Below are 20,568 nucleotides of genomic sequence, written 5' to 3' on the forward strand. Positions count from 1 at the left end.
GCAGTGTCATTATTTTGGTTTGGGACTTGCTTTTTGTTCAAAGCTCGCATTTTGCTCTGGGCTCACTACAAAAATAAAAGAAGAGATCCACCCATGGTAGATGTGGGCAAAACTGAGTCCTTCTTGGCCAGAGAGGGATATAAATTTTCCACCCCATACAGACATGAAGCAGTCGCTGTTAAGAGTGATCCCAAAATTACTCAACCGTGGCCACATCTGGGGGCTATTTTCATGCATTCCCTGTCATTTTTGTTTGTTTTGTGACCCATCTGGGTGCTGGCGCAGCGACACACGCGGTCAGGTATGTGGGCAGGGGCGAAATCGGTCGCGTCTGGCTGCGAGCTACCGTTTCCAGGCAAAGGCACCGGCATGCAAATGAGAGGACAAGCCAGATCGAGTCGATCTGGCAAACGGAGTGAAATAATGGCAGGAGGCACGATCCGAGACCACACGTGGAACCGAGCGACCTCACGACCACGGCGTCTGCCCCAGAGGCCTGCGCAGGGCCCCGGCCAGCCGTTACCTGCTGTCTTTGGTAGGCGGAGAACGTCCTCTCCAGGTCTTCGAGGTCCAGGATTTTAAACACTTTTGCATCATCGATGTCGGTCCACACGGTGCCTGCCAGCTTGTTCTGAAAGACAGCGGGAGCACAGCAGGTTGGGGTGCCTCCTTTGGCACCTCTGGATTCGCTGCCTGAATTATTCTCCTCCTGCAGAGCACCGTGGCCCTCTGAAAGCACAAACGGGGAACCCCTGGCTTACCTCTGGCAGCTTGGACCAGTTGAAGGACTTGAGGGCATTTTTCGGCTGCGGGATGTTCTTCTTCTTCAGGGCAAAGCCCAGAGGTGCTCCTGGGGGGGGCATCACCCCATCCAGGGGTGGGGGGCCGGGGGGTGGAGGGGGACCACCCGGAGGGGGCGGCGGTGGGGGTGGCGGTGGGGGACATCCCCCCGGTGGTGGTAGTGGTGGTGGTGGAGGGGGAAGGAGGGATCCTGGAGCTGTAGAAGGTAAAGGGCCACCGGGAGCTCCTGGTGGCAAGGGAGGTCCTCCAGGGCTGGCAGCACAGACCGCTCTCTGAGAGAGAAAGAGAGGAGGAACTGGTCATACAGAGGGAGGGCACCATCCCAAAATACCTCATATTTAAACAGCATAGGAAAAAAAAAAAACAAAGGCTTTAGCACACTTGACTGAGGTACAACACAGCCAGAGAGGTGAAATCACCCCATTCCCAGGGATGGACATCTTGGTGGCCCTGCCAGCAAGCACCATCTGCAGCCCTCTGTGCAGCCTCCAGAAACCACCCCTCAGCACTTTCAGGAGATTTGGGACATGGGCACAACGAGGAGGAGGTTTGGGGCCTTACCCTGCTCATCTCATGGAGCTGTGCTGTGAGATCTGCCACCTGCTGCTTGACCTGCTTGTGCTCGCTGGACTCCTTCTCCAGCTTCTCCTTCATCTTGTTCAGTGTCTGCATCATTTCTTCCTTCTCCTGGGCCTTGGCATCGCACTCCCGCTCCTTCTTCTCCAGCTTCTGCTGAAGCTCGCTGTGCTCTGAAATAGTCCCGAAAAGCAACCCCTGAAACCACTTTTGGGTGATGAACACTTCAGTATGGCGAAAAAAAAACAAGCAGTGTTATAAACCCTGCGCTACTTGGGAGAGAAGTTGTGCAATAGGAGAAAAGGAGCGTGCGCTGGGCACAATAGACTCTGGCTAGGGCTGCCCCCGTGCCGCAGACCCCATGAAGAAATTAATATTTATTTCTCTCATAAGCCCTATAGCATGATACAATCTCGGTCACTCACGGTCTACACAGTTAAATATATAAATTGGAGCTGTTTAGTTCACCATGCATGCTCAGGTTAAAGTTAGTGCCTTTCATCTTTCCATCGCTCACCTTTTCGCATTTTTTCCGCTTGCTCTTTCCACTGTTTGACTTCATTTTCATTGACTAACCTAAAAGGAGGAGACAAGCAGCTCTATGAGACAACCCCGGTGCAGTCAGCGAGCAAACACCACCAGGAACAAACACAACTGAGGAGCACTGTGCATGGGACTAGGAGCTGTGTGGGGTGCAGCTCCCGTGTGGGTATTTCAGACACCTTTGCTCTGCCCTCAATGTCTCCTGGCCATGGGGTTTGCATGCTGGGATGCTCTGCTGCCTCCACAGCTCCAGGGACCCCGACTTGTCCAGCCGAGGAGCAGAAACGTCACTGTGAGAGCAGTGAGTGATGAATAAGGAACAGTGACAGTCAAGGGGAATAGCTCACTGAGCACGTCTTGTTGAGTAGGTCAAAACGATCCGAGCCTGCCAGGGATGATTCCCAAACCTTGCCTCGCCTGCCCTCCGTCTTGAGCAGACGCAGTCACGGCAGCGAGCCCCGAGAGAGGAGGATGAGCACTTACATTCGGACGACGTTTTTGATATTGAAGTTTTCCAGGGGAGTGGCGTCAGGGTCCTGCCCTTTGTCACTCTGAATGACGATCTGCTGGACGATCCTGTCCAGTAGCAGCCAGTACTGGACGGTGTTACCGCTTCTTTTATCTGGACAGGAGGAAGGGAAGAGGCTGGGAGGAGCTGCAGGGACGTGGTTGCCTCCCAGGCAGGGGACTTGGGCTGTGAGGTGTGAGTTTCTTGCCTCCCCCTGTACTCACAAGGCATTTGGAGACAGTGGTGCAGGATGGACATAAAGTGCGGGTAGGCCTCTGTGTGAGTCAGCCTCTTCCTCGTCAGCTCAAACATCTGAGTTGCGCTTTTGGTGTCTATGTGAACCTGTGGTACAGAGCAGAACATGGTCAGGCCCCAGCTGGGTCAGTCCCGTGGCGAGGGACAGCAGCACCAAGTCACAGCATCTGCTACTGCACCCATAGGCAGTCAGAATACGGCCCCAGTCTCCTAGGAAGCATCTGATCTGAGCTTCCTGAGTCTCACCACCAAACCCTATGAGCCTCCTGGCATGCAGATAGTCCCAAGTGCCCCATGAAGGGCAAAAGGCCAGCAGGCATGGGAGAAGAGGGATGAAGCAAAGGAGCAGTGCAACAGGAGACAGATTTCCAACCTCCAAATCTGACCCAAAAGCCTGTAATTGGCCTGGTCTACGTAGGCGCTCTTAAAAGGAACCATGACATCAAGAAGCAGGCTCTGAAGCAGTAATGTTCACACTCACCAGCTCAAATCTTTTGGCAAATTCCAGTTCGTCTTCATTTCTAAGCATCTCGAAAAAATCTAAATGCCTGAGGAAAGAAAGGAAAAGAAAAAAAAAACAGCTGTTAAAAGTAGATATGGATGTGACCATGCAAAGCAGGCAGCCAGTTTAGAACAGCTTCCAGAGCAGCCCACTAGCAGGCAGTGGTCCAAAGACAAATGAAACTTGAAACACCAACAGGATCTTCAGTCTAGAGCTCCTGGAGCTCCACATGTTCATCCTCATCCTCGCCAGCTCGAGAAACCAATTCAAAAACACAGAGGGCAAAGTAATTACAGCCCTTCCAAGGAGTCTTTTGGAAGAGGAGAGGAGGAGGAGGGCTGACAGCACCCACCAGGATGGCACATCCTTCCCAGCTCAACCCTATGCTGGAGTGCCACAGAGCCAAGGTTCTTCCCCTCCCTCCTTGGTGACACCAAAGCATTTCCTCAAGAGGAGCCAGATCTATAGTCTAGACCCACGTGGCTTTCCCCAAAGCCCATGTCCCAAAACCCGAATGCACACGTCTAAGGAAAGGGGAAAAACAACCTGCAGGCTGCGGGTCACCACTCACCGGTCTAGGGTTGAGTTTTCATGCTCTCTTAGTTTGTCAATGACTGGCTGGATCCCAAGCATGAGAAATTCGTATCTCAGGTGCAGTCTGAAATCCAGGCTTTCCTGCCAGGGACAGTTGTTGGGTCAACACAGCAAGGTGCATTTCCTCAAAAACCTTACTGACAAGCCCCGAACCCACCAGAAGACCACCCTGACCAAAAGACCCGGAGCTCACCACGCCTGCTCCCTGGCTCAGGACTGCATTGATGAAGGACATGATCGCTGTCTTGAGGCTCACTTCATCCCGATACCGCCCCGTGCTCTTATCCAGGTCATTAATCAGCGTCTGTCAAACCCACAAGGTAAGTTAAGAGCCCAGATGCTGCACGAGCTTCCAGAGGACACAGGCGTGAACAACTTCTCCCAGTGCTCCCAAAGCCCCTGCAGCAACTCACTGGCGATGCTTTCTAGACCAACAGGTGCTGCCTGAGGTAGCCCAGCCCATCCCAGCACCCATGTCTGCAAAAATCAGCCCACCCAGACGTGCTGCAGCCTTGCAGAGCTGCAGTCCCAACAACTCTACAACAGCAAGCACTCTTCAGGGAGAGCTGCTTTAAATAACAGTTTTGCCACTCTTTGCTCAGCTGTGGCTCTCCTCAGATGGGGCATTGTTCTGGGGTAATTCCTAGAGTATCAAAATTACAAATGGCCAGAACAAATCATGCACACGTGGCGTTTGGATACCCAGGAGGAGGAAGCAGCAGATCTACTCCCGGCAGCGGCTGATGAGATCTGCCCAGACCCAGAGCCGAATTTTGGGAGCCGAGGGGTGAGCCGAGAAGCACCCACCTGAAAACGAGTCCGTTCGCTGGCGTATTTCTGGTAGTGCAGCATAGCCTCCAGTACCTTTTTGTGGCCGCCGGGAACCAGGCACACAGCGCCCATGATTTCCAGCACTGCCACCTTCGTCTTAATATTCTCCGTGCTCAGACTCTGAGCGATTACGTTAATGCTCTCCGAATGGGCCAGGACGTGAGCCCGGCCCAGGGAGTTGTTCATTAGTGCTTTTATACAGCCGATGAGCGAGGTATGTATTCGAGACTCTGCTGTCTCATAGTCCATACTTTTGAGGAAGTTCAGAATACACGACAAGCCATCCAGGTCGATGAACCGGGTTACAAACCTGCCAGAAGGAGGGGCGTTTTAAAATCAAATGCTGAAGGAGCACTTAACCCACAAACAGGGCTGACTTGTCTGCTCTTGCTAACCCTGAGTGATTTTATATATTTTTTCCTGCAATAAATTTTGCATAGCAGCAAGCCTGCAGGATTTCTACTGGTCTTTTGGGACCAGTTTTGCACAGGAAGGGAAGAAGCTCCATGGTCCTGGAGTTGTCTTTTAACCCATTGCAGCCAACCCACAGAAACCCCAATGTCAGCTGAGCCTGCCACCTGCCAGACCTGCTGCCTCCTGCTGCTCCTGCCTCACCACCTGCATCCTCCTCCTCCGCTGTACATCTCACACTTTTTTTAAGCAGGGATTTCAGATTTTGATGATGACTGATGTAATGCTGCTAAACTGAACACAGGCTGCAAATGCATGCAGTGCCCGCTGCAGATTCAGCAGAGCATGCAGACATAACCCACCCTCCTTCACTGCACACCCCTCGTGCATTTCAGGAGCTCCCTGCCCGATGCCACCCTGGCTGGGTGTATTCTGTTTTGGAAAAAGGAGTGGGCTCGGACAGCAAATGATCCGAGAACCTCCCAGCACTAGGACGAGTTTAATTTAGATCCACCAGTGCTTATGTGCAACAAAAGGGATGATTGCACGCAGTGAAAACTGATTTCTCTGCTTCAAAGCCCGCTCGTACTCCAGCCAAAGTCAATAGGAAATTTGACGTTCACTTCCCTGGAAACAAAAGTAGGTCCAGAAGGTAGGGTTTTCTACAGAAACCTGCTGCATCCCCCTGATTTCCAGTGAGATGAACTCACAAGACACTTTTAAGCACTTTGGAAAGTTAAATTGCAAACCATGACGAAGCTGGGTACCACCCCTGCTCCCTGGGGACGGCAGGAGCCAGTGCCCAAGAGGTCGAGGTTTCAAGGAAATCGGGTGCTCACCCCGACCTTGGGAATTTCTGACCAAATCCCATTGCCAGAACCATTGCAAACAAGAAATTGAAGAGTGCAATGCATCTGCGAACAAGAGCTGTGTCTTCCATAACCAGACTGGGCAATGCATTTCTTAATGAAATGTTTTTCCATCCGAAAAAGTCAACCAAAGGCATCAAAAAGATTTTTTGGATGCGTGCATGCAGACTCCAGAGAAACTTAGGAAAAACTAAAGACATTTAGAAAGAGTCCCACCCTTTCTTTATCCTCCCCATCAAAACCTCCTAGCAACTTTTTCTTTCCTGCATTCCACTAAAGCCTGAAGATTCGTATGATTTTATTCCTTCAGAAAGCGCAAGGAGAGTTGAACTTGAAACAAAGGGCTTGGTTGACCAACAAAATTTGGATTTTTTGGAAAAACTCTGGAAGGTATTTTTATATTCTGTTCCAATTAGAATGACAGCAAATTTGAGGGGGAGAAAAAAAAGTGGTCTGCTTGCTCTGAACAGACGTGAAGGTGCTGATGGTTCCAGCCACTAAAAAGGCTGAAGAATAGGAACAAAATGACAAGATGGGATCCAAAAAACAAGTGTCATTTCAGGGTCCCTGCCTTCCAAGTCCCCTTATCCTCAGCGGGCCCCATTTCTATTTCTTTTCTAAACCCCCTCTGCCAGAGAACAGAAATCAAAAGCCATGACCAGAGCAATAAAGCAAAGAAGTGGAAGAGAATTGCCTCATTGGTTTTGTCCTCAGTGCAGTCTTCAAACTTTCTATTGTTTTGTTCCTCTCCTCCTCGTCTTCTTTTTCCAAAGCAATCAGCGATTTCCTCTGCAAAGGGAAAAAGAGTGGCAAAAATCTCAAAATCTCTCTGCATCCAGGATGGATGGGGCTGGATGGGGCAGGGAGAATACAGAGGGTTAAAGCAACACTAACTGGGGGTCGAGGGCAGAACTGTGGGGTCTTTTAGCCTTCCCCAGTACCCACACATCCCATGTGTCCTTCACAGGGTGGGTGTGGGGATGCCCTGCAGCCCGGAGGGATGGGATATTGCACCCATGCCTGGGGTCACCAGGGTGGGTGCCAGGTCTGGCAGTGCAGCCTTGCCCTACAGGAACTGTGTTTCCTACAGAAAACAGCTCTATTTTGGTCTCACCCGGCACAACAGGAACCACCCAGCGCAGAGGGTGTTTTGGGAACGGGGTGGTAGCAGGGATCCTGCTCTCATTGAAGGTTCCTTCAAAACCAGCCCCAAAATTGCTGTGTGCCTTTAGCCTGGCAGCTTCCTGGCGTGCGGGGAGATGAAAGGTCCCTTTTTCCTTGGAGGACATCTCCTTTCTCCGGTTGTACCCAGCGGTCCAGTGGACAAAATAACCTCTCCCTGCATTCCACCTGGCTTAAATAACTTCCACCAGTGTGCTGGGGGGGGGTCTGCAAACTGGAAAGGCTGAGAAGTGCCACGTTACACCGCTGTGGCTAAAACACTCAGCTCTCTCAAGCACAACACTGACCATATCACAAACCATCACGATATCACAACTGCTCTCCTGCCAGTTACGGTTTTCACAAGTGCCAAAGCACTGCAGAAATACTCACAGCAGCCATGGAGTTCAGCTGGTCGATATAAAACTCTGGCCAGCTGGTGGCTCCTTTATTTTCTTCCTGGTCCTGCAGAGAGGGGAAAAAAAAAGTGAAACAAAGAGAGTGGATTAGAAGAAATGGCATTAACATCTCCTGCCCTTCAAAACCAACCACCTGTGAAGATGCCTCGTGCTCTTACCTTAATTTATATCAATATAAGCTACATTTTCTACACTCTGAACTCACCACTGACAGCCCCAGGTACAGGAACATTACCTGATCTACTGAGCTAGCACATTTTATATGCAAGGTTTTACACCATCTGCCTGGGACTAAGCTCTGCCCCAGTGACAGTGCATCAGTTTTGGAACTTTACACCCAAATTTCTCTTGTATTGAGTCTACAGTGCCCTTGAAGTTTTGGCTGTATGGCCTCGATGACTGTGCTTTGAGGGAAAAAAAAGAGTTTTTACAAGCTATGAAGGGTAAACAAATGTGATGTGAACAAGGTTCCACTCCTGGGGGAGGGCTGTGACTTACCACCAAGGGAGTCTCTTGGCACAACAGCCAAGAGCCCGTGGGGGTTTGTTAGTTTTTAGGAGGGAACGTGCACATGGCAATGTCCCCCACTGAAGGACATCCCCCCCCAGCCCAAAATCTATGACAAAGATCGAGGCACAGCCTCCTTTGGTCATCCCAATTTACAACGTCCTGCGTCTGCTGAGACACACAAGTCGTTTTAAAGCTCTCCCATGTTCTTGTAGGACATGACCAGTGGTCCACTGAGCACAGCTCCCAAAAATAACAGTGCATGTCCACAGGTAGTACCCGTATTTTGAAGGAGTAGTTCAAGACCAACCCTCTTCCCCACTGTATTTTCCCAAGATTATACCAAAAGAAGAAAAAGGATAAAAAAATAAATCTGCTTCAAGCTGGACCAGGAGAAGCAGCCCCTCCCAAGCTATTAGAAGGAACCTGAGATGTTTGTAGGGGTTGTCCCACACCGCAGCTCCCTGCGAAGGCCAGGGACAAGCCACCCTTCTGCTCCCACGTCCGTGCGTGCAGACTAGCCGTAGTCTGGCCGAGTTCTGCAAGTCAAAGGAGCAGAGTCCAAAATATTTACTGTGCTTCAAGAGGCATACATGGGAAATGTTTGTGCATCCAAACTTCCCAAGCTTCAGCTTGCCAAGATGAGAAAAGAGAGGGTTAGCAAGCCCTCAGTGTGGGTGGCTCTGGGATGGGGACAAGAGGAGTTCAGGAGCACCCAGGTGGCAGCCTGGCATCTCCCCCAGCGTGCCAAGGGCCGAGAGAAGCTGCTTATCCATGCCTCTGGTCAAGTTTAAGGCAAGTGAAAGGACTTTCCTGAGTGAGAAGCCTGTATTTAGACCTCCCTGCCCTCTGCTTTATTAGTCTGGGCTGCTCGCCCCTCCTTCTGCTGCCAAGAACCCAAGTTTTGAATGAAACACTTGATTCACCTTTCCTCGACGTTTCTTTTTTTTTTTTTTTTTAAACCTGAATGGGAATCAGCAGGAAATTTTTTTTTTCCGAGATGTTAGAAAAACAACCCAAAAATGTGTCCTACCCACGCCAGTGCCAAACCTAATAAACCTGCAGGAGGTCCCAGCGCCTGCCCCTGTGCCGCTGGGAGGACCGCTAATATCCGTGCCCTGCCACTCGGTTTTTGCTGGCTACGAGAGGTTCCCCGGGACCATTCCCAACTCCGAGCCCGCCCCTGGGGGCAGAGGATGGCAGGGAGGGTGCCCTCTGCATCGGCTCTCAGCTGCCTGTGGTTCAAGCTTCCCCCGTGGGATTTGGAGAGCAGCACCCGCTGCGTGTCCGCTCTCCCTCGCCGAAAGCTGCCCAGGTTTTTGTTGTCCCATGCAGATGGGAGCACAGGCACCAGGCTGGGGCCAAAAAATGCCCCCAGAGCTGCTGCCAGATGCTTTGGGTCAGCCTCCAGCACCCTCTCAGTGGTGGATCCAGCACCGTCTGCGTGCGCAAGACACGACAGAGAGCACAGCTGTGTGCCCGAGGCACTTAAAAAAAGGGTAAGGGGCCGGGGATGCTGCAAACCCAGGCACATCTGCCAGCCCCCGCCTCCAAGGCATCCTGCTGTGGGAAGGCTCTGCACTAATCCTGCACAGCCTGTGGGTAAAGCTTTCCATCTTGCCAGCGTTCCCAGTGACTTTTGGAGGCTGGCCTGGTGGAGCTGGAGTGCCCATGTGCGCCTTGACCACTGCCCCAAACGGGACCAGCTCCTGTCACCTCCTGGAGACATCCCTCAGGTCCTCCCCAGCAACCCCATAAGGGGCACCCCGCTCCCACCAGTGCTCCCAGCAGCAGCACTGAGCCTGGGGAAGGGCACGGGGTCCCCACCAGGGCACAGCACCACGGGGTGACCAGCACGGCCCCGGACCTGCTGCAGGGTTGGGGCTGAAAGGAAGCAGCGGAGCGAAAAACACCAAGGTCCCCGGGGGGCGGGGAGGGAGGCTGAACAACAAAATTGGCTAAACTGCTCATTTATAATTAACCTGCTGCATTATAAATATTTCCCTTTGCTCGGCTCCCTCGGGCTCTTGCATTTCCTCCCTGAAACCCCCAATTTAAGGAGCGCTCTCAATTAAGCGCGGCAGAACCTCATTAATTCACAGGAGCAGCCGGGCCGGCTCGTCGGAAGGCAGCTTCCCATGCAGAAGGGGAAAGCACAATAAAGCAGCCAAAGATCAGGGCAGGGGCTTCCTTCAGCTCGCTGCAGGACACTGCTCAGCGGTAATTATTGTGGCTAATGGTCTACAGCACACCGATAAGTGTCTCCGAGCGCAGGCGGTGGCAATAAAGGAGCCTCCCGACAAAGCGAGGAGCCCGGAGGGAAGTGACTCACGCAGCTTTGCTCGGAGCCAGGATGAAGGAGGAAGCTCTGCGGGCACCGAGCTTTGACGGGGTGAATTCACAGAAGTCTTCCCAGCGCCCGGGCTGGGCTTTTTGGGGTGTGCATTTTGCAGCCTGACCTCAATGAGGGACGCGCCAGATTCAGCTCGCCAGGAGGGCCCATCATATCCTGCCCTGCGGGAAGTGGGGACACAAAGGTTTCCTAAATTCTTCTCGGCACTAAAGCCCTCTGCTCCCTCTCTCATTGGGAAGCTCAGGAAGGGAAAAGTGATGTGAGCAGGTAGGAAGCCACAGGGGAAGGAAGGCAGCAGCTGGCGGGGACCAAGTGTGGCCGGCGTGTTTCCCTTCCCAATGTACAGGTCTGAACGACCTTCAGGGCAGCTCTGTGCATGGCACGGCTAAAAGCAGCCACCTGTGAGCCCAATGGCCTTGGGAGGGGGAAGAAAAAAAGAAAAAAGTTCAGTTCTGCAGGCTGCCAAACACCGCTCTGCATTATAAACCATCACTGCCAACCAACCTGGTGAGGAAACATCGGGCAACCCCAAGGCTTGGGAAACCTCCACACACATTCCCTTCCCTTTCTGTCTTCTTAAGAAGCACCAAAACAAGGGGCTGATCCGAACCCAACATGCTGGGTTAAGTTCTCTGAGGTGAACCCAAGCCAGAAAACAAGAGCTGGTTCATGCCAGCCAGCTCCGTGCCGGCCCCAGGGAGACAGCTCCGGTGGTCACCTCCTTCCTGGGAGCTGAGCTTGCTGAGCTGGCGTGCTCCAGGAGGACTTCCCACCAGGACAGCTGTAACAAAAGGGTTAAGAAACTCTCCCAAAAGGGTCAGGGCCAGACCATCACGATTCTGGGATAAGCGGGCAGCCTCCATCCCCTGTGGAGATCTGCTCGGGAATACAGCTGCTGGGGCTCAGTCCTTCTAGAAACCTTGCTCCTGCTGCAAAAATAGGAACAAGTGCATCCATTTTCAAGCAACTCCCTGATGATGTTTTTATTTTGCACCTGTCTTTCTGTTCTGTACAAGCAGAGCAAGGTAAAGCTCAGGGCCACTGCAGCCCACCCAGCTTCAGCATCCCCAAGGCTAACCGAGGGCGCTGTGAGAGGAGCAGCCCTGCCAGGCCGAGAAACACGGGTGCTGTTTGCAAGGTCAAAAAAGAAGCAGGCAGCAGCACGGGTGGGTTTGGGATGGCTTTAAGTTGCCAGGTTTGCAGTTTCAACCCAGCGCAGCCCCACCGACACGGATGAGCCCTCGCCAGGTGTGCGCCGGCAGCAGCATCCACGCACCAAAAACTAAATAATGCAGCTAACGCCGCTTCCCCGTGCTCTGCCAAATGCTCGTGGAGCGACCCTGCCAGCCCTGTGGCTGCTGGGAAGGGCTGTCATTTAATACGGTTCTATCAAAGCTGCTATCTCGGGTCCGAACCACCCCGCTGCAGCACAGGCCGTGCTGTTTTCCCGTAACGCTTCCTCTTCCTTCTCCTCTGCGAACGCACACATGCCCTTGTACGCTTTTCCCAGGGTTTAAAAATTATGCTAACAATAAGCAAATATAGCATGACCAGATGCCTTTCATAGTCAGATGGCTCATTGTTTAAAAAGCTTCACTTTAAAATCCAAAAAGATTGCTAACAGATGCAGTTTTTGGCTGGAGACGGCAAAAAACCTCGCCTGAACAAAAGTGTGTTGTGATTGGAACTAAAAAGGGAATTACCTTTAAAGATAAAAACTATAAACATTTCCTATCGAGAACTACCCCCAGCCATGTAGACAGCCTGGTTTCTCCGCTGTTTGGTGGGAAGGGGAGAAGTGTCAGCCAGCCTTACACCCGAAATGATGTTTCAACCTGCCGCGGCCACGCTGCGGGCTGCAGCGGGGCTGGGAAATGCTGCTCCTGCAACCCAGGTGGCTGAGCGGGGCGAAACGCCAGGCTATTTATACCCCTTCCCCTGGTGGGCCACCTCTGTCAGATTCTGCTTAGCTCCGTTGCTGCAGAAAAACATGAATAAAGGGAGAAAAAAATGGGTTTAAACGAAGGAAATGGATATCAACGCAAGCCCCGCCGCGGGACAAAGGTGCACGTGGAGGGGCGAGCTGGAAAGCGGAGCTCTCCGGAGGGACGGGTGGAAGGCACAGTCAGACAGGAAAGAGGCCATCTGGCTGGGAAAAAACAGTATCATTGGAGAGTCATCACTCACTTCCCTATTTATCATGCGTTTTCCCCTTTCTTCCTGCAAGCACACCGGTGCTGCCTCGTCCCAACGCAGAGGGACCCCGATGCTGCCTCTGACACCTGAGAAAATTCTCGATGTGACGCTGACTTTGGCTTGCCACGGGGACAGCTTCCTGCAGGAGAGAGCTACGCGCCCAGCTAAGGGGTTTTCAGCACGGGCTTAAAGAATGTGGCATCGTTTGTCATCTCCGCGGGTCATTCGTCATCCCTGCACAACCTCTGCTGGGTTTTACAGACGTTCCACGTGAGCAGAGAGCTTTTCATCGAAAGGAAGGGGGGCAGAGCCAGACCCTGTATGTATTTTACCTGATGTTAGCTATCAATCCCTTCCCCGCAGTTATTTATGATGACTTTCTGCCTGAATACCCCCGGATCTATTTTTATTTTCAAAATCACCCCGTGAGCTGCCCCAACAGCGCGGTTACATGCTGGGGCTGGCAGGAGCCAACCCTCCTGCAATGAAGGGGTGCTGCAGCATAAGCGCTAGGTGTTATTTATTATCTCCTTTTAGAGCTTCATCTCTGTTTAAGAAAGGCCATCCCGAGTCCCCTTCGTTTCCAAACCACTTCAAACCCGCAGCCAAAGCCACGCCAAACCTGGAAACCCTCCGGCTTCCTCCCCGTGCTTCCGAGCAATATCCTCTCCCGGAGGGCAGGAGCAGCAGGGAATAAAATGCTTCAGGATGAGGTACGGAGCGAGTCATCCTCCAGAAATACCACTTCTAAAAGCAGATCTTACCCTGCTGCTAATGCCCCTCCACTTTTGCATCTTCTTGCTTGATTTCAGTCAAACAGGAGGCTGACAACCTCAAAGGTTTTTCCAACAGGCTTTAAATCTCCCTCCAGGTCTGAGCGCAGCACGGCTGCTGGATTTAAAGGAGGTGACCTGCCCGGGTCGCTGCCTTCTGAGTGCCCAGCCTCCATCTCAAGGTGCTTTTTCTCTCTCTGCCCCCAAGGACAGGACCTTGGGCAGTTTATCTAGGGCAGCCCTCAGCTCCAAGCAGGGCCAGGGCTGTGCCCCTTGCCAGGACAACCCAGCACAGCAATGTCTCGTTCTGGCCAGCTCTTAGCAAATTTTGCCTCCCAGGAGAATGCAGAAAAATGGGTAAGAATTGGGATGTGCCCTGTGGAGCAGACCTCAGTAAGGCTGCTGATGCTGGTGGTGCTGGGCACAGGGCGTCTGTCTCCCCAGGCCAGGGCACGCCAGGACCTCCTGCAGCATCGCCTCTGCTCCGAGATGTGCCAAGGAAACTCCTTCCACAACAGATGATTAAAAAGGGGACAAGCAGGCTGCCCTAAGGATAACTCTCCCCCCCTCTTTAGGAGGATGGGGACAAAGGTTTTGTAGGATGAACATGGAGAAAAAGTGCTGGCATCACGGACTGTAGCCACAACATCAGATATTTTGGAGCAGCTGCAGCTGGGAGCGCTGCAATCAGCAGGGAAACTGGAAAAAGAAAAAGCTAAAAATGAAGATTGCCCCAACCTGGGACTTTCTGACTCAAAGACCGACCGAAGTCTTTCGACTCTTAACAGCTTTCTTCAAACGGGAGCCAAGATTGGCAGCAGAGGAAAGAGCAAAAACTGCTCAGAGGAAAATTCTGGACCCTTTGCAACTCACACAACTGCCTATGACTGATGTCAGCCTTCGCCGGCTCCCCCAGGACCCACCGGCTGAAACGAGGGCTTACAAGTTCTCGTGTAGTTCAAAAACCGACTTGCTATTAACCATGGACAGGCCAAAATAGTTTGGCGTATCCCGAATTTCCTACATCACAGCTGCTGAGGCAGCAGCCGAGGCAGCGAGGCAGGAGCCCAGCCTTATCTCCTGCTCCGCAATCAGTCCAGCCCCTCGGTGCCAGATGTTGCAGGCTGCCCCGCAGGTGGTTTGTCCTTGGAAAAACAAAGAGGTAGACAGGTAGGATTTCCCTAAGCTGCTACGACAGTCACAAATGTTCCTGTCGTCCTCTCTCCATGTCCATCACGTGGCCCCACGCAGGGAATCGTTCTGCCAAGCACCTGGCTCCCCACGCTCCCCACCTGCCGAGCTGCTGCTGGTAGGGTTTTGCTCATTTTTAATTAAAAAGCAGGACAAAAGCATTCATCTCTCCCACCAACCAGCCACCCGGCACATCTGCACGAGCCCTGCGGCTTGCCCAGATGGTTTCATGGCCGAGGACCATGAACAGCAGAGCAGCAGCCAGGAGCTGGCCTTGCAGGAGCGCGAGATGCAAGGACTTTGGAGGACGACACGGGGCACTTCTGCAGCTCCTTCAAATCCACCAGGGAGCAATGACTTTCCCCATTTTTCAAAAGCCTTGCAGTGCCTGTGTGAGCACAAATAGGTGCTCAAATGGGAAAGGGGGAATATCAGCCCCATCTAAACCCTACCCTGGGAGATTAGATAGCACGTCATCTCCCCACACAGTAACAATTACATGGCTCTGCTTGATTTAATTTCCCATTGTCTCCGCTTATTTAGACACACTGGAGTACGGCCACGCTTATCCTAGAGGCAGCGACAAGTGAGCAGCTTCTGCCCATGTTCTCCTGGATGAAGAGCAGTGCCTGTAATTTGTTAACATCTCTTCGCCCCTCCAGTCTAAATCTCGGACACGTCAGGCCTCTGTATAACAATAATACATGGATTTCGGGGGCATTTATGAGAGGCTTAAAACTTAATCCTACATGAGCAAGGTAAGCCTGCTCTTGGCCTGAAATGAGGCTGGAAAATCTGGTGCCATTGCTAGAGCGGGGGAAAACAGGCGATAATAGCAGCAATCTGAGTGCCATCTGAGTGGGGCCAGGACACTGGGAGCAATTCAGAGCCAACTTCTGCAGCAAGGTGGGAAGCTTACGGGATGCAGCAGCAGCTCTGGGAATGGCTGGCATTTCCCCCCATTGACAGAGATGCTGCTGTGAAGCTGAACTCCTGGCACTGCTTTGCCCTGGGTGTGCTTTGATTGGTTTCCAAAATCTAGTATTTTTGTGCTATTTCTCCCCATTGCCATAAGACCTGCAGGACCTCTCTGCTTTGGGCAACACGAGGAAGGAAATGAATCCCAACACAGCCAGATGGGTTGGAAGTGGTTCTTCCAACCCCCAGGGCATGCATTTCTTTGCAAAGATACAGAGCAAAAATCTTTGGTTTACTGGGAAAAAAGCTGCTGGGGTACAGAAAGCCCAGGCCTTGAGTGAACACAGAGCTTGCAGGGGACAGCCTGTTCCCAGTTTGGGAAATTGGGGAAATTGCAGAGAAACTGAGTGCCTCACAGGGATCCAGAGCACAGCCAGGAGGGCTTGTGAGGAAGAGCTCTGCATTTTGGAGACATGGGTCTAAGGGCCTTGCTGGCCACCCCCACAACCGAATAACCAGCCAAGGGAACAGATGCATTTCTGTGATGCCCCAAATACCACTTTGCAACCCCAGAGAGAGCTGCTTCTCCTTTCACATCTCCTCCTTCCTGGGACAGGTAAGAAAAGCGCTCAGCCCCGCTGGCAAGCAGACATGTCTCTTACTTTTTTCTTGCTGCAGTAGATCTGCCACTTCTTCTCCGCTGGCAGCGCAAACATAGCTTCTCTGTGCTTGTCCGTGAGGTCAAGTTCATCCTGGAAAGGGGAAAAAAAAAGAGCACAAAAGAAGCAATGTGAGTGCACGGCCCAGAGATCACCCAGACACAACCCCCCGGGGAACTGATGTCCCAGCTCATCGCCCTGCACCTATCGATTTGCCGGGTCAATGATGCTAATTATCATCTTGCAATTGCTGACCTCTCCATGACTCTCGGGCAACAGCCGGCTGCCGGGAGGACGGGGCTGCAAACCTCTGCCTCACCCCTCCCAGACGCCACCTAAATTACTTGTTAAGGCAGCAAGCCTTTCAGAAAGGACCCTCGCGACGCCGAGCGCCCCATACACTACATCTGAAGCTCCAGGAGGCTTGCCCAAGCTTGCTGGGCTTGAGGGCTTTTTTTTTTGGCTTTTGGTTTGTTTGCTAATAATTTTTAAAAGCTCCTAATATCTACAGTTCATAAAGATACTGCTTGGCGGAGGTAAAGCCGTCTACTGATTGAGGCCTTCACGGGTTTATTTGATTTCATTTTAAAGGACGCATCCGTCGAGGTCTCTGTCAGCAGCGTGTCCTCCGCTGGGATGCCCGAGTATTATCAAAGCCTTGCTGCTTCCTGGTGCTAGATGTAGGTCAAAGCTTTTAACAGGGAAGGAACTAAATAAAGCATTCAGGCAGGGCTGTGAGGCTCGTTTCTAAAGCCAACATTGATCCTGCAGCCACGGATGTCTCTATAAACCACCCCTGTCGATGACAAGCCTTTTGCTGGAGGGGCGCTGGTGCAGCGCGGGGAGTGCTGGAGATGCTGCAGACGGTCACAGGAGAGCCCTGCCGTGGCCTCCAGCCAAATCCCAGTCAGTGGACTTAATTGAGAGGCTCCCCATTAAAAATTACACACTTAATTCTAGCAACTAAAAAAAAAAAGGAAAAAAGAAACCACATGGAGACTCATTAATTTTTTCCTGCCTGAATAATAGTGCTTATGAATTAGAGCAATTATGTTCACACAAAGGTCTGCGTGCTGGTAGCCCCTGGTACCCCAACCAAAGGTAAAAGCCCCTCTTAGCGAAGGCTGAACAAGATGCTCACGGGGAGACACGGTCCCTGTGCAAGCAAGCCCACAGGCCATGGAGAAATTCAGCTGATCTAATTAAAACTCATGTTGCATCCAGCATCCATGGAAGGGAGCCTTCAGCTACCTCGTAGCCCAAACCAACACAGCGCACCGCGACAAAGCCCTCGGCATCTCGGAGAGGACCTCACCTATATATCCACTGCAGGTAGTGGCTTCACTTCCCGATGAAATTATTCCTTACAAAAAAGGAGCTTTTTTGGTTATGTACATGTGGAGGAGCTTCACTTCTTCCTTGGCTTTCCCCTCCCCATGTTGACTGACCTTTCAAACCGATGTGCGAGCGGGCATCCTGCCGAGCACGGCCGATGCTCGTGGAGCTCTGGAAGCAGGCTTGTGAGGTGACCTTACATGGGAAATACCCAGCTGCGATTTGGCCTCTTCAGACTTTGGAAAAGGGCATTTGGGCACGTGAGAGGGGATGAGGGATCTGTGCCGGATACCCACCTTCGCGGTGAGGGTCACCCCAGGCAGCTTCCCTGCCACTCGAACCCCGGAGGCACATCTGTGCCGAGGTTCTTAGAAAAACATTTATTGAAACTTGTAAAATACCCAAACCCTAAAAATAAGACTTGTACAAACACGAAGATTTATTAACCAAGAAAAAATATAAACCGAGCTGAAGCCTCAGCAGGAATAAGAAAGAATACAGTGGAAGAACGCGTTGGGTGCTGGTGTATGACAGCGTGCAAACAAATCCAAAAAAGGTGCAGAAATCCTGCTAAGCCTCACACAGCATGTTTCACTGTGCCCCAGCTCTGACATGTTCAGTCATCACAGCCCTTCATCACTCAGAAACACCTACCTAATGATATCTTGCAGGATGCTTGGGAGAGGTGTTTAAATAAATAAGACGTGGCAACCGGTGAATACAAGGATCCTCCTAATCAAACAGTGACTAACCACTGTCATTCTGAGCTGTAACAGCGACTGAACCGTGAAAAATCGGCTCTTTGCTGTTACAACATGCATGGGAATTCCTGCACTCACCTCCAGCCTTGTAGGGCTTGAAGCACCACGTGTGTCTCAGTACGCCCCGGCCCTGAGCAGGCTGCTCAGAAACTGTCCTTCAGACTCCAAAAGATCAGCAGAGGATGGGAAAACCAACCATTTTCCAGTCGTTCACAGACAACCGGACCAATGCTGGTCTAAGTCTTTTTGCAATCGCACCGCAGAGTCGTAACACGGCAGAGAAGCCGTGCACGATCTCAAACCCATATGCACCTTCAATTAAAAATCATGAACTCAATAATTAGGTGATTCCAACTGGCAGTTAATTTTATAGGCCATTTGCAAGCCAGGCACTCCCGCTACAGCACACGATGCTGGTGGCTGTCGAAGAAGACAACCCCAAGGTCGGTGTCCATCCCTACCCACCGTGCACCCACCGCCCTCACCCCTCAATCCAGCTTCGCCTTCACAGCTCTGCCCCTTTGCACCTGGCCGTCTCCCACGTCCAGAGCTGCCAACTTTGCTGTTTTAAATATTCTTTTGGAAACAGGTCAAAGGCACGTAAAATAACAGCCTCGTTTTGCCACTAAAAGGAAGTCTCTGCCCAGGGTGTTTTTACTGGAAAGAGATACGCTGCTCTTAAATATTTATCCCGTACAGTTAAACTCTTAACCTTTAGATCAGGAAACATGTTTCCACATTAAATCTTCATTTGAATATGATTAAAAAAAAAAAAAAAACTCATAGGGGAGATTTGACTGAGTTTATGTGCTGTTTCTGGGAGGTAAAATACATCCGTGCTGCTTGCTTTGCTGACAGCTCACGGCTCCCTGCTCAAGCCAAGGGCAACAACAAATGAACATGAACAACAAGCATCTAGTGGAGGCAACTCCATGCTGCTCTCCTAAAGCTACCTGAGATACTGGTGGTTTAGCCCAGCATGCTGTGAGCAGGATCCCACAGGCTGAATTGAAGTTTTCATCCCACCTTTATCCTGGAGGATGTAAAGCGGTGCTCGGGAGAGAGGTGCCCATGGTCCTGGCATCCCTGAGCCAGCACGAGGAGCCCAAGTAACAGGGATGCACATGTGGATGAAAGGACCAGGGCTGCTGAGCAAAAACCAACAAAGAGTCCTGCTGAGTGGCGCAGGAAGAAGACCACCAGGCAGCTCCTCCAAGCAGGTGCTCGCTTGGATGTCTCCCTAGCGGGAGCTTGGCAAGAAAAGAAGTCAAATCCCAGCCTGTTCCAGCAGTGACAGCATCGAGCAGGCACGGTGTCTTGTGTGCAAGTCAGAAAAGGCTCAGAGAAACCTGGAAAGCTGGAGGAAAGCCTCGAGCCTGACTTCACTGTCAAGAGAGCTGCAAGGTTTCAGGCTGGCTGAGGTGGTGGTCATCCATTCCAACGCCTTGCTCAGGCAGCGCCACACAGAGCTGCTGCCCAGGACCACGTCCAGGTGGTTTTTGAGTATCTCTAAGGGGGGAGACCCTGTATCCTCTCTGGTTTGCAGTCAGTGCCGTCTCTGACCACCTCGTAAACGCAAACCCAGATCAAAGAGAAAAGGGAGGCGCTGCGGCTGAACCAAGTGATTGATCCTCCGAGCAGAGAGGGCATCAAAGTCCAGCCCCAGGCTGCGGCAGACACTCGTGCCACGGTGGAAATTGTAATGAGCATCCTCCGTGGCTGGGAGCCACCGGACTTTCACTGGGGAAGTGGCAGGAAGCGAGGAGCTGGCTGGGGCTGCTGGCTCCATAACACGGGGTCAGAGGGGAGAGCAGCAGGGTGAAACAGCTTTAGGAAAGGGTCAGGCTGGAGCACAGGGGTTTGTAAAGGGCAGTTTGAACTCTAAAGTTAGGCAGGACAGCCCAGGCGTGAAATTGCAGAGCTGGAGCCTGAAGTCTGAGTCTCTCCCCTTTGTTATTTCCCTTCTCCAGGGGGTGGGAGAGATGGGACACGACGTTGGGTGCTGCATCAGAGAGGACAAGCAGGTGGGGTGCTGCAAATCTCTGACTTCAGAAACAAGCCCCAGGATGAGCTCCCACAGCTGAGCCAGCCCAAACACTGCCCACCCCAGTGCGATTGCCACAGGGTTTTCCCCACAGATTCCCTGGTCCAAAAACCTCTGCCAATAGTGAAGTGCAGAGATCAAATAAGGGACAGTTCACTAGGCAAGGGTTGGCACTCCCATAATATTTCAGAGGTGGTAGGAAAAAGGATGAAAAATTTATTAGCCTGATGGACTTTCTGGCTTGTACAGCTGCAATACTTAGAGGAGGCAGGGGAGAAAGGGTGTTGTTCATTGTCATAATTGAAATAAAAAATCATGCAAAGGCTGCTGGCTTATTTTGGGTTCATATATACATATCTGC

The 20,568-nt window shown here is 51.9% G+C and overlaps 1 protein-coding gene across 1 annotated transcript in view; it reads right to left on the minus strand.

Annotated features, from left to right (window-relative positions):
* The window catches only part of DAAM1 (dishevelled associated activator of morphogenesis 1), an 83,217-nt gene that overhangs the window by 20,190 nt on the left and 42,459 nt on the right, over window positions 1-20,568 (minus strand). The window contains exons 4-16 of the mRNA XM_084288563.1: window positions 16,071-16,160; window positions 7,445-7,516; window positions 6,585-6,679; window positions 4,587-4,920; window positions 3,973-4,083; window positions 3,757-3,860; window positions 3,165-3,231; window positions 2,653-2,770; window positions 2,404-2,542; window positions 1,895-1,953; window positions 1,363-1,550; window positions 762-1,073; window positions 524-631 (exon numbers count right to left, since the gene is read on the minus strand). Of these exons, the coding sequence (XP_084144689.1) occupies window positions 524-631; window positions 762-1,073; window positions 1,363-1,550; window positions 1,895-1,953; window positions 2,404-2,542; window positions 2,653-2,770; window positions 3,165-3,231; window positions 3,757-3,860; window positions 3,973-4,083; window positions 4,587-4,920; window positions 6,585-6,679; window positions 7,445-7,516; window positions 16,071-16,160 (1,797 nt within the window). The remainder of the gene's footprint in view (window positions 1-523; window positions 632-761; window positions 1,074-1,362; window positions 1,551-1,894; window positions 1,954-2,403; window positions 2,543-2,652; window positions 2,771-3,164; window positions 3,232-3,756; window positions 3,861-3,972; window positions 4,084-4,586; window positions 4,921-6,584; window positions 6,680-7,444; window positions 7,517-16,070; window positions 16,161-20,568) is intronic.

Source organism: Netta rufina (genome assembly GCF_964035555.1).
Source record: "Netta rufina genome assembly, chromosome: 5".
Lineage (NCBI taxonomy): Eukaryota > Metazoa > Chordata > Aves > Anseriformes > Anatidae > Netta > Netta rufina.